Source organism: Ochotona curzoniae, unplaced genomic scaffold (genome assembly GCF_017591425.1).
Source record: "Ochotona curzoniae isolate NIBS_2020 unplaced genomic scaffold, NIBS_Ocur_1.0 scaffold_4683, whole genome shotgun sequence".
Taxonomy (NCBI): domain Eukaryota; kingdom Metazoa; phylum Chordata; class Mammalia; order Lagomorpha; family Ochotonidae; genus Ochotona; species Ochotona curzoniae.
The window spans coordinates 30,923,947-30,938,133 of record NW_024467121.1 but is presented as its reverse complement, the minus strand read 5'-3'; the positions used below and the strand labels follow the sequence as shown (position 1 = coordinate 30,938,133).

Here is a 14,187-nt window from a genome sequence, read left to right as displayed (position 1 = left end):
ATATTAAATGGCAAAATCACTGGCTCCTGTTGAGGGAGTCTTGTGGAGAAGCAGGTAGTAAATGTTTTCTTTTTTTTCCCCACAAACACTGATCAGATAAAAGATGCTCAGAGAACCACTCCACCACACTCCCCCTGCCCCCGCATACAGAGAGGGATCCTCATGACTAAGGCCTGATGACAGAGGGCAAGTAAGTGCTCACAGTGAGCTCCTGATATCTACTGCGTGACCCAGACTTAGAAAATGCAACAGCCTGGGCACACCAAGCAGAAGCTGCTTATGTATTTCCCACTACTCTGGATGGGGCCACAGTTCACATTTTTAAATTCACCTGTCAGCCTGAAGAAACAGCACGTTTAAAGTTATTGAAATACCTATGGATTATATACACAAATTTTACAGATAACTGAGTGTTCAGTAACTTGCTAGCACCACACACAAGTTTTACACCACACAAAACTGCAGTGTCAGCAAAGGCAAACAGGAAGAAGAAAAAAAAATCAATGTTAAATGCTACCCAGAGTGCTACTAATACACACATAGAAATAGCGGCCTATTGGCTCCAACAAGGCATGATGTGCGATGAACAGATCTAGAAGAGACAAGAAAGCATCTATTTTTCCTTCACTTTGAGGCAGATTAATTTAGTGTACAATTATTGGTCATTTTAAGATATCACATAATTACTTGAAAGTTTTGGTTCTAGGGCCTATGGAACTGTGACATATAATGATAATAATAAAAAGAAGTAAAAAAAAAAGAATATTTGGAAAATGAGCCAGTGAATGCACAAAGCCTTTTATGCCACTCTTTCAAACAAATAAATCTTTTTTTTTAAAATGAAAAAAAAAACAAGTATGAACTCCTTTCTCAGAATGAGAAGGAATAATGCCTCTCAAGTAATTGTTGCGAATGCTTTCGTCAGGAAATTTTACAGAAGCTATATATTCACTTCCTTCCATGCTTATGCTTTCCCCGCTTATTTTTAAAATTAAAATATGGAGTTTCTTGCAAATCACACTGCAGGTTTTCTGACTATTACATCCACAGTAACTGGGAGAAATCAGGAAAATAGCTTCAATGGAGTAATGATTCCAGCTGCCTGTTGAAGCCTCATCACCACGGCTTGGCTAACCGTATTAGTGAAAAGATACATTCTGCATACGAATTTACAAATTATCAGATGGTGTATTTTGCATTTCCTTTCAAGAGTTTAAAATTCACCTAAAAGGACTGAATAAGTAAGATTAAATAGTGACGACATAGGGATACTGAATTTATTCTTAGTAATACCACTTTTGAACAGGGAAAAAAGTAAGGGTATTTTAATTCAGAATCTATAAAATACTTGTGATCAGAGATTTTCATCAAAAATTTACTAAAAGTAAAGGGCGAAATCCAGGTATTATCTTTTATGTCACACATTTACAAAAGGCCAGAGTTTCTCAGAAGAAAATTCTTATAATTCAATATATCCATTAGGGTTTAACAAATTTTCTGTTCTATTTTTCATTAACATAGTTACCTAAAAATTACTGGATATTTATCCAAAAGGAAGAAAAATATTTCTCAGATATTCAAATTTGAAATAAATATCTTTAATTGACCAATCTTTGTGCAAGAAAAATCAGTGACCACTAGTTCAGCTGCTGCAGTGGAAAGGAGGCAGGCAGCAAGGAAAGTTTATTTATTTATTTATTGAATTTTTATTGAAAAGTCAGATATACAGAGAGGAGGGGAGACAGAGAGAAAGATCTTCCTTCACTTGATTCACTCCCCAAGTGGCCGCAATGGCCAGAGTGTGCTGATCTGAAGCCAGGAACCCAAACCCTCCACTGCTTTTTCAGGCTACAAGCAGGAAGCTGGATGGGACACGGGGCGGGGCCAAAGGGATTAGAACTGGCACCCATGGGATCCGGGTATGTGCAAGGTGAGGATCCCAGCCACTAGGCTACTGTGCTAGGCCAGAGGAAGTTTTATTTTTAATTCCTTAAAACAGGAGCTCAAAGTGAATCAAATTATTGCTATTAAACCACCATTGGACAAAAATTTATCAGGGATCTTTACAAAATTCATGGGAAAATCCGTATTATAAAAAAAGCACTGATTCAAACTTTTCTTCACAAACAAACCTCTTTTCATTTCTCACAAACTTTCAAGTCCCCTTGCAATTCCACTGTGATTGTTAGTATTACCAATACTTATTAAAATGCCCTGGGTCTGGCACAATGGCTCAAATGGCAAATCCTTCCCTTGCAAGCACCAGGTTATTATTTGGGTATGGGTTTGTGTCTTGGCTGCTTCTCTTCCCATCCAGCTCTCTGTTGCCTGGAAAAGCAGCAGAAGACGGCTTAAAGCCTTGGGACCCTGCACTCACATGGGAGAAGACCTGGAAGAAACTCCTGGTTCCTGGCTCCTGGCTTCAAATTGGCTCAATTCCAATGATTGTGACCATTTGGGGAGTGAATCCCTGATGGGAGAGGATCTTCCTTTCTGTCTCTCCTTTCTGTAAATCTGCCTTTCCAACAAAAATAAACGAATCTAAAAAAAAAAAAAAAAGAGGGGGGCAACTCTTACATTATTGAGCTAAAATATAATAAAATGTACTTTAATGTATTGGCTTTCTATAATTTCTAAACAGTTTTCAGTACATATAATTGACATACAGGAAACTATAGTTTAAAGTCCACAACTTTATAAATTTTAGCATATGCATAGCCCCATAAGACCACAACTGTAGTTAAGGTAATTAGCATGTCCACACACCCCAAGGTCCCTGCTCTTGCTCACTCTGTCCCTCTCCTCACTCATGGAACCACTCATCTGCTCCACTACAAAAGCTTGTTTTTATTTTCTAGAACGCTATGTACATAGAACTATAAAATATGTACTCCTGTTTGGTATGGTTTCTGGTCATTTATCATGACTATTCTGAGAACAACTGATGTCTTGTTGATCAGCAGTTGCTTCATTTCCACTGTTTAGTACTCTTTGGTATAGATACATTACCACATGCTTAAGAGTCACTCATAGTTAGATCAGGTGAATATGTTCCTACATTCTGGATATTACAAAGCTGCAATGCATATTCACGAACATGTCTCTGGATTTGGGTTTGCTTTGCTCTTGTGCAGATACCTGGGAAGGGAATAATTAGGCTAAGTGGTAGGTGTAGGTTTAGCCTTTTGAAGAAACTGCAAAACTGCTCCTCAAAGTATTCAAAACCACTTTGCATTATTGCTTTTTTAAAGATTCACTTATTTTTTGAATGAATATGAGAGAGAGAATATAAGCCTCTTTCATTAGTTAGTTCATGATCCAGATGGTCACAGCAGCCAAGGATAGACCAGACCAAAGTGAGGAGATACAGCTTCATGCGGATTCCCCATGTGGGGGCAGGGGTACCAGCACTTGTACCATTCTTTGCTGCCTTCCCAGTGGTAATTTAAAGTTGAGAAGCTGGGACTTGAACTAGTGTCCATATGAGATGCCTGTTTTGCATACAGCAACTTAACTTACCATGCCACAATGCCAGCCCCATTAAATAACTTCTTGCCAATTTAAATGTATAATATTACACTTCTCTCCTTTTTAAAAGGTATATATGGTGGGGGAAGGGAAGACTTAGTGGCTTTTTCATATGCATCTTGTTTTGCTCAGCTTCAGTTTTATTATATAAAAAGGTGAATTAATAGTACTTCCTTTCTCTTTAAACAAGAGTTTCACAATCCATTTCCTTTAATAAACACCCCAAGTCTTTAAAGTGAATCATACAATATTAGATTTTAGAGAAACAAGTAAGGACAAAAAGGAATATGCTAAAAGACTGATAAAAATGAAAATTAGAAGGATCTCTGTAATTTATGTTATTACCTTTTCCATTACAGAATAACATGATAACACTGCAGGATCCTAAAACGCAGAATAAAATCATTCCTAACCATTACATTATAACCCCGTTAGCATTTTGGGGGGTTTTATCAGCCAATATTTTTGCCTATGAACGTTGAATCATGAATCTGGCAGTAATCACTACGTATACGGATTCTTCTATGCATATGTTATAGAGGTCTAGAATTAAAGCACATTTCTACTTATCAGCAATATCTTCTTTTAAAAAACACTTGCATCTGTAGAAATGTATGAATATCACTTAGTGGCTAGGTAGTTTTCCATCTTGTGATGCCATCCAGGCACTCACATACAAACATGCTCACACATACAGTGCCACAGTGGTCACCCAAAATACGACTCTGGTGAATGAAATTTTGAGTCGTAGTTAGTGCAAACATTCCCTGGCAGTCAGTGCTATGTTGCCTTCCAATTTTTACCATTTTTTACACAGAAATCATTATGTATCCTAAATCTTTTTACATTTGTACAGCTGATTCCCTAGAAAAATCCAAGAATATAAATGTTTACTAATAGAAGCTATTAAACAACTTTATGATTCATTAAAAATCCACATACAATATTACATCCACACAGTATTTATCCAAATAAAACATGGTTTTCCAGATCACTGTAAGAACTTACAGAAAAACAAACAATGCCTGTGAGATCCTATTTTGTTGCAATTAGCACTACCATTAATTTTCCTATGCTGAGTGGACAAAAATATGCCATTTGTCTTTATTTGTATTTCTTCATTTATAAGGATAAACATATCTATAAATTTACTTATGATGTATGGCTACTAAGTGAAAGAGCATTAACTTGGAGCATATGTACATATACACACACATATATACAAGTTTAACATTTTTCTGTACTTATAATTCATGTGTGTATGTACACAGTGTGTGCATGTTTTATTCACTTTATAGATTCCAAGTCTCAAAAATCATTACCTCTGTAGAATGTATATGTAAGTCTTTGATTTCATTTCATACCTTTTTGAAAGATACCATGGTTTAAACGTGAGACATGCACACACAACATGGCATAAAAGATGCATGATCTGAAGAACAATTATCAACGGGAAGACTATAACTACCAAAAGATGCAAGAAATCTGTTCTTCTTGCACCCAAAAGCCCACTGTGTATCACAAAAGTCCTTCTGCAGAGTGAGCATGTGGTACGGAACACCTGCATCCCCTAATAGGATGCCTGGCTTTGAGTCCCACCTTCAATTCCAACCCAGCTTTCTGCCTGCACTCACTCTAAGAAGCAGATGATGGTTCAAGCATCTGAATCACTGCCACCCAAGTGGGAGATAGGGTTCCAAACTACTCACGCTGACCTGACCTGGACTGGAATGTTCCGTTATAGACGTACTGCAATTTCAGTGTGATTAGTTTGGTGTGGATTCCTTCTTTATCCTATGTGTGATTCACTAGAATTCTTTAATATCTAGGCCAGTGTCTTTCATCAGTTCTGGTAAATTCTTGGGCATCATCTCATCAAATATGCTTCAATCTCCCTCTACTTCTCAACAGATACGTTTTAGATAACCTCATTCTGTCTTACAAGTCTAACCCTTTGTTCACATTTTTTTCACTTTTTCTCTATCAATGTTGCATTCTGGAAACTCACATCATCTTTCTGTTCACTAATTCTTTCTTCAGAGGCATCTTAACGCCCATGCATGTAGTTTTGCAGATTTCAATTGTCTTGTTTGTTTCTTTAGGTCATGCCATTTCTCTCTCATTCATGTCATATCATTCTAAAGATTCTCTACTATGTATAACATGTAAACTTGCCTTAATGCTTCTTTAAATATAGACAGTATGAAAAGGTATTTTAAAAAGTTGGTGGCGGGTCTGGCGGCATGGCCTAGTGACTAAAGTTGTTGCCCTGAACACACCAGGATCCCATATGAACGCTGGTTCTAATCCCAGCAGCTCTCCTTCCCATCCAGCTCCCTGCTTGTGGCTTGGGAAAGCAGTGGAAGATGGCCCCACGCCTTGGGACTCTGCACCCGCGTGGGAGACCAGGAAGAAGCTCCAGGTTCCTGGCTTCGGATTGGCACAGCACCGGCCATTGTGGCCACTTGGGGAGTGAATCATCAGATGGATGATATTCCTCTCTGTCTCTCCTCCTCTATGTATATCTGACTTTCCAATAAAAATAAATAAATCTTTTTTAAAAAAGTTGGTGGAAAAATGAATTAAAGGCACATTTACTTTGGTGCAAAAGAATTTTGAAATTCACATACAGTATTAACCTAATACACATTTCCATCAAGTTTTTGAAGTATACTTGCTGTTGTTTTAAAATCTGCATCTGATACTTCATTATTAAAAATGTTGGGCCCGGCGCGGTGGCGCAAGTGGTTAAAGGTCCTCGCCTTGCACGCCCGGGATCCCATATGGGCGCCGGTTCTAATCCCGGCAGCCCCACTTCCCTTCCAGCTCCCTGCCTGTGGCCTGGGAGGGCAGTCAAGGACGGCCCAAAGCTTTGGGACCCTGCACCCGCGTGGGAGACCCACAAGAGGCTCCTGGCTTTGGATCGGCATAGTATCGGCCCGTTGCGCTCACTTGGGGAGTGAATCATCGGATGGAAGATCTTCCTCTCTGTCTCTCCTCTCTGTATATCCGCCTTTCCAATGAAAAAATAATAAAAATAAATCTTTAAAAAAAAAATAAAAAAAATGTTGGGCCATTTTCCTGTAGATCCCTTGCTTTGTTGTATAGTTTTCAAAATTGTATTGTAACCTACTCATTTGCCTTAGCAAATAGGCTTAGGGAATACTTAACAAACTTAGGATAAGGGGATCCTCTAGGGAGAGTTCATGTTTGCTTCTGCCATGAGGCCATTGTAGGGCAGAGCACTTCAAACTATATTCAAACATGAAGACAAGAGCACCATTTCATCTGGACTTGTGCTGTGAATCCATAAGAATTCCTAATTTCCAGAGGATTTTCTTGTGTTAGACTCACCATCAAGGTGACTTAGTGTGCATTTCCTTGCATTAAAGATGAGAGTCAGCGTCTTGTAGCTGATCATTCAGCTGAGGAGCCAGGGTCTGGCATTAGAGTAACTGCTCTGACAGGCCTGGGATTACATTGCTCCTGCTCTCGGTTTGATGGCTTAAAACCAGGCTCCTGATCTTCTCTTCTGGGCAGATGTCCTGACGCAAAGCAAGCTTCCTGTCCTGATTCCCCTGGGTTCCTTACTCAAATGCTTACCTGATAAATCCTCATGGTTTTGTCAGTTTTTTTTTTAGATTTATTTTTATTATTTTTTTATTGGAAAGGCAGATATACAGAGAGGAGAGACAGAGAGGAAGGTCTTCCGTCCAATGATTCACTCCCCAAGTGAGCACAACGGGCCGATACTATGCCGATCCGAAGCCAGGAGCCTCTTCTGGGTCTCCCACGCGGGTGCAGGGTCCCAAAGCTTTGGATCGTCCTCGACTGCTTTCCCAGGCCACAGGCAGGGAGCTGGAAGGGAAGCGGGGCTGCCGGGATTAGAACCGGCGCCCATATGGGATCCCGGGCGTGCAAGGCGAGGACCTTTAACCACTTGCGCCACCGCGCCGGGCCCAGTTTTGTCAGTTTTTAAAGAAATCATTTAGGTCATTAAAGTCAGTTTGTCACAAAAGCACTTAAGAGCAATATTTTAATCAACAGGTTGTGATAATTCACCATGCCTTAATACTTGACATAGAAAAGTACTAAGTTTTATGTGCAGAACTTACCCTGTTTTTCTGGAATTCTATAGACCCACTACTGTATCGCTGTGGCTAGGTCAGTGTTTGTTAAAGTAACCTGAGGGTCACCTACACAGAATTCTACACATTCTGTTCAGCCTAGTAGTTCAGATGCCTGCATCCCTCATCACAGTGTCAGGCTTTGACTTCCATCGCTGACCCCCAATCTCCAGCTTCTTGCTAATGTCAAACCCCAGGAGGCAGCAGAAATGGTACAAATAATTGAGTTCCCAACACTCAGAGAACAGAGCTCAGACACTGGTTGGCCAGGTCAGTCCTACTGTGGAACAAATCTTCAGAATGAATCACTAGATGTGAACTCTCTCTCTCTTTCTGTGTGTGTATGTGTCTTCGGCTCAAATAATTTTTTAAAAATGTAGGTCTCCAGCCCATTTAGAGACAAAGTGAATTAGAATCAGGGTGGGAGAGCTACTAGAGGTTTCTAATGCAGCTCCCTTGGGAGTTTTTCCTGCAAAAGGAAGGTTTAGAGAGAGTGGGAGACAGGAAAAATAAGAGGGAGATCCAGAGTAACCAAATCAGAATGCAGAGGGAAATTCCATACTCGCATAGGGCACAGGAGGTATTTCACATCAAACTGTAATAGTTGAGCCTGATATTTCCATTAAAATATTATAATTAGATCAGAGACTTTGCCAAGAACTGAACAGAAACATCACATTAAATAACCTAACAAGTTATGATTTCTACATTGTACAAAGCATTTCAAAGGATAAGAAAACCAAGTAAGGCACACCCAGCTCATCACATCTAATTATACTCAGGAAACGCCATTAATATCAGGCAAACTTCTTGTTATGCTTGTTCTGCTTCTTTATAAATCATACATTATTTTTACTGAGAGTGAGTCAGAAAGTAGAGAAGCACCTTCATTTATCTAGAAATCGAGAAAGATGTAGGGGCATAATTTTTATCAGATCTCCATAAGGAGGTTTTGGGGCAGACTTCAGAGCAGACTCCAGCTTTTACAGTAGCTGATCTGAGAAGATTACTTTGACCTTTTCCCTGCAAGATTCATATAGAAATATCAGGGACCAGGCTGTGTTTGAATGTCATATGCCTCTCTCCCATTTTAGCTACCTTTTTGTCAGCTGCAGCAGCCTCAACTCATACCCAATTTTTAAATGAGTCTCTCCTCTAAGAATGAATGGACCATTCATTCTTTATTTCATATTCAGTGGTTTGTCCTTCGGTTTCCCTCTGAGGACAATCAGGCTTCCACACTTAGCCTGAATAGGCATTGGACATGAATATTTGTAAATACACCCATGTTCACTATGAGTCCATTTTCTTTTTTTCTGCATGTATTTGAAAAGTAGAATCACAGAGAGGAAGAAAAGACAAAATGGCGGTGACAAGAGATAGGGGGTTAGAGAAGGAGAGACAGTAGAAAGATGGCAGAGAAAGATCTTCTATCCACTGCGTTGCTTGTCCAAATGGTAACAACAGCCAGGATGGATCCAGGCTGAAGTCAGGAGGCAGGAGATCCATTTGGCAGGAACCAAAGCACCTGGACCATCATCTGCTGGCTTCCCAGGTAGGTGAATTAGCAGGAAGCTGCACTGGACATGGGGCACCCAGGACTACAACTGGCACTCTGATATGTGATTCTTAGCATTCTAAGTGGTAGCAAAACAAAATGGGAGGGGAAGGCAGTGTTCGATATGACGCATTCGTGGGATGTTCTGAGCACCTACTGAATACCAGGCATGGGCGCTGTGAATACCAAGATCAGGGAATCCTGGTTCCTGGCTGAAGAAAGCTCTTATCAACAGCTTATTTAATACTTTTCAGTTTATCTGTCATTCCTAAAACATATAGGAAAAGTATGAGATGAAGTCTGGTGTGGGGCCACAATTATGGTACAATTTGTTAGGCCACTACCTGCATCACCAGCATCCGATATGGGTGCTGGTTCAAGTCCTGGCTGCTCTATTCTCAATTCAGCTACTTGCCTAAATGCTGGAGAAAACAGCAGAATATGGTCCAAGTGTTTGGGCCTCTGAAACCATGTGGAAAACCCAGAAGCTCCTGGCTTCGTTCTGGCCCAACCAGGCCATTGGAGCCATTTGGAGAGTGAATCTACAAATGAAAAACAGATCTCTCTCTCTCCCTCTCCCTCTCTCTCTCTCTCTCTTTCTCTCCCTCTCTCTCTGTTTTCCTTCATTCTGCCTCACATATTAAAAAAATTCTTTCAATCAAATAAAAACTGAATCCAGGTATACCTACATGCCATATGTAAATACAGGGAAATTGATGCAGCCAGAGGGCATATTAATACTATCACAAGGAGGTCACATCTGCTTTAAGAATGTCTAAAACTACCCTGCCTGGAGCCATTTCCCCATCAAGTAAAGACATAGTATTGTTACTTTACAGCCCAAATTCTCTTCTTGCTTGCTCATCTTTTTTTCCTTTTCTCTTCATGTGCTCCAATCAGCAGGATTACTCCCTTCTTTGCTGTCCAGCCAGAATCTAATCCCCCATCCCCTAGCAAGAGCTGCAGAGATGTCAACTTTGCATCCAAAGACACAGACCAAGAGTGCTCTGAGATGTGCCTGAGGCTGAGGCAAGAAGTGCAGAATGGCAATGCACAGAGCACATCAGAATCAGGGGCTGATGGGGTGTTTATGTGACCAGCTTTTTATTTGTGTGGTTCATCTGCTGCTTGCTGTCAACAATGGGAGATGTAACTAAAGGTGGACCATACAAATATTCAGGCAAACTATCAGTGAAAATCAACTGAGTACCTTCAGGATGCCATAGGTCTGCACCTGGCAGGTAGCTCAATGGCCCAGTATGCCAAGGTTAGACCAAGATTGGTCGCCTCTTTCTGCACTTGTTCTTCTCATATGTGCTTAGCTAGAAACCCAATGAGTGCCCTCACCATGCCGATAAGCCAGGTCCTCCCCTACTACAAAACACAGTGCAAATGCCTCACCACAGAATCTTTCATCTTCTTGGGGAGTGGGTCCGCAGCTGACTCTTCCAGATTTTGATGTAAAAATTTAGGAAACAATCTGCACTGAATAAAAGACCTGAAAATGGAAAGCATACAGATTTTAATTTTTTAAAAACATGTGTCTGCCAACTGTGCTTTAAGTAGTCTACTTTACCTGAGAACCTCACACTCCAAAAGCCAAGAGCAAGTGCTTTAAAAAATTCATACTAAAAAGAGATGCAAAGTCAAGTAATCAGGAAGATAGACAGTGTTTCCAAATATCAGCCTCATGAAAGCGTTCAGTTCCATAATGATATGGACCCTGCCATCCTTTCCAAACTGTCATGGTTGTCAGCAGCAGGTGGCCTTCACTTCTGCTCCCAGCACTCAAGGGCTTCATCATCACAGAGGGTAACATTAGCAGAAGTTAACATGCCAGGAACACAGATGAAACTCGGAATCATGCAAATCACATTTAACTCTCCTTTTCCCTATTTTTCCATGCCTTTCAAGTGGTCCATATAACAGCCTAACTTGGTATCTTTGGCCCACAAATAGGTAGGATTATATTAAGTGAAAAATCTTTTGTCTAAAACTCACTGTGGCATTGCACAAAGAATTTCCTGTTCCAAAGTACATATTTAGCAAAGACTTAAGATATGAGTAGGGGCTGGCATTCTGGCATAGCAGTCTAAGCTTCTGCCTACAATTCCAGCATCCCATATGGGTACCAGTTTATATTCTGGCTGCTCCACTTATTGTCCAGCTCCTTGCTAATGATATGGGAAAGCAGCAGAAGATGGCTTAAGTCCTTTAACTCCCGCACATACGTGGGGGACCCAGAAGAAGCTCCTGGCTCCTCATCAGCCCAGCTCTGGCCATTGTAGCCATTTGGTGAGATAATTGAAAGATGCAGGATCTCTTCCTCTCTCCCTCTTTCTGCATTTCAAGTAAAATACAATAAATCTTAAAAAAAAAAAAGATATGGTTAAAGAGGCCAGGTGCTATGGCATAATAGGTAAAGCCATCATCCCATATGGTTACTAATTTGAGTTTCAAATGCTCTACTTCCAATTCAGCTCCCTGATAATATGCCTGGGAGATCAGCAGAAGATGGGCCAAGTTCTTGGACCCCTGTTCCTATGTGGGAAACCTGGACGAAGCATCTAGCTTCTTGCTTTGAAATTGGCCCAGCTCCACCACTGCAGCCATTCAGGGAGTGAATTAGTGAAAGAAGATCTCACTGTTTCCCTGTCTCTCTCCCTCCCCTTGTATCTCTGTCTTTCAAATAAATGAACATTTAAAATATGTATATATGATTAAAAGAAGATGCTTGGGACCTTAAAATTATAATTGGCTAACGATTATATTAAATACACTGTAAAATGTTGACACAGACCTCACCTAAATCCAGAATGCATTAATAATATGGGAACAAAAAACAACAAGACAAAAAGCTATCATTCCAAAGCATCCAATGTGATTGCCACGCTGAGTGATGGCAGTGGTGCTGCCTGAGAGAGCCAGCAAGGGCCTCTGTTGAGCCTGCAGCTTCTCAGACAACTCACCCAGGCAATCATCATCATAGGCTTGGGTGCTATCAGCCATCTGTTCTGTCATTGTACATTTCAGACCAAAGCACAAAAACAAAGGGAGCACTTGCTGCAAGTTCATTCTTTTCATTCTCTCTGCTAGGTCTTGGATTTGTCCTGCCCTGACCCACTGAATGATCAGCTAATATAACAGTAAGAGTCACATGAGCACCACGGTGAGTGAGTGAATAAAGCTGTGGAAGCTTCATTGCCATGCCCTTGGTCACAAAGGAGCCTGGTGTGGTTTACTCACAGGAGCACAGAGGGGTCACTGCTCTGCCGGCTCAGATGATACGAAAGCGCCACCAGGAGGCCACAGAAGGCTGAGAACAGCGCTGGGATGTGTTGTGTACTCCAGGGTTCCTAAGAAAAAGATACCAGGTAGAGATGTCACTCCATAGCAGGGCAGAGATTGGTCAGATCTCTATCAAATGCCTTGGGACATCCCCAAGGCCTAGCTGGGAACATATGAAGTTTTTCTGATCTGATAAAATAAACACACCAAAAATTCACCAACCCAAAAGTATACATCCAGCCTGAAGCAGGAGGGAGTACTTCAAATTGTACATATTTATGAGACTGTGTTTACTTAATCTTTTTTTAAATTAAGCTACAGATTTTTATAAAATGCAATAATAAATGTTATTTCTTTTGAATGCAATACAGTGCAATATAGTAATAAGAAGTATGAGTCATATTTCTTAGTGCTTATCATTCATTAGTGCTTTATAAGGTATAAGGTGTGTTAAAATAGCATAAGCACCTGAAAAGATTAGCAGATGGAAATAAAACCTAACACAGATTAAAGACTCCTTTAAAGACACCATGTAAAATGAAAAGAACAAGATATCATACAAGCACAGATGTCTGCAATCAACACATTGTTCCTGTGGTGGCAGAGCAAAATTTGGTGACTATCCATCACCACCCTCAGTCCTGTAGTGTCTTGCGACACACATACCTGCTGTTTCTGCCAACACAAATGTAGCTTCTACTCACATAGAAGAATGCATGCATATATTTAGCCTTGTCAATCACTAACAATAGAAGTGCCACTGATGGCTTCTGCAAGCTGAATTTAGTCATACTTAAATACTCTCTCCAGATTTGTTTCTTTGAGAAGGATGGGTTAATTATGCCTCAAATCAAAGCTACAAAGGAATGAGCCAAGCTAATATTATATCCCTAAGTGCTAAGATATGCTGGAAAAAGCAAACACTACTCTGGGTAGAGAAAGTGATTTTATATTTATAGGCTGCACTTTCCTAGAAATCACAATGTGTTTCTTTTGTCTTCCCAATATGTAGCTCTAAGTGCTTGAGAATAGCAACCAGGAGGTGACAGAAGGGAGCCTCCCCTTGTGGAGACTGCAATGGCCACTGAGAGGCACGGCCAAGCAATAGGACTACCTCGACATACACCTCCAGGCAGCCTATCTCATCTAGAAACCTCCTGCAGGGCTCTCAGCTCAGCTTCCCTGGTGTCTGGCAACGCGATTACTCCAGCATCCTCTGGCACACTGGCTAGGTTCATTTTTCTATTCTGTGCAGATCGCTTTCCCATCAGTTTTAATACAGAGTTCTAGTCCAGCAATGAAGTCATTTTAACTGATCACTTCTCTCTTTGCAATTTTTTTCAACACCCTCCCTTCTGTCTGAAGAAGAGGTACACTTCCTCCTTGCTCAGGTCAACTCTACTGGAATGTCCTTGTCTCACTCCAATCTGGATGGCAGACATCCTTTATTTCCTTGGCTGTGCCTACCAAATGCTCCAGTTGTTAATACCCTTTAAAAAGAGAGAGAGAGAGAGAGAGAGAGAGAGAGAGAAGGCCTTTCCCTTACCCACTTAAGTTTGTAAGTTACTATACTGCTTTAGTCTGTTTGGGTTAATAAAGCAAAATTCCACAGAACGGGTGGCTTACAAACAACAGGAAAAGCTGTAAAGTCCAAGTTCAATCACTGGCAGATTCTGTGTACTGAGG

At 40.6% G+C, this 14,187-nt stretch overlaps 1 protein-coding gene across 1 annotated transcript in view; it reads right to left on the bottom strand.

Annotated features, from left to right (window-relative positions):
* Window positions 1–14,187, bottom strand: part of PCNX2 (pecanex 2) — a 259,238-nt gene that overhangs the window by 150,973 nt on the left and 94,078 nt on the right. The window contains exons 16-17 of the mRNA XM_040968059.1: window positions 12,460–12,569; window positions 10,615–10,711 (exon numbers count right to left, since the gene is read on the bottom strand). Of these exons, the coding sequence (XP_040823993.1) occupies window positions 10,615–10,711; window positions 12,460–12,569 (207 nt within the window). The remainder of the gene's footprint in view (window positions 1–10,614; window positions 10,712–12,459; window positions 12,570–14,187) is intronic.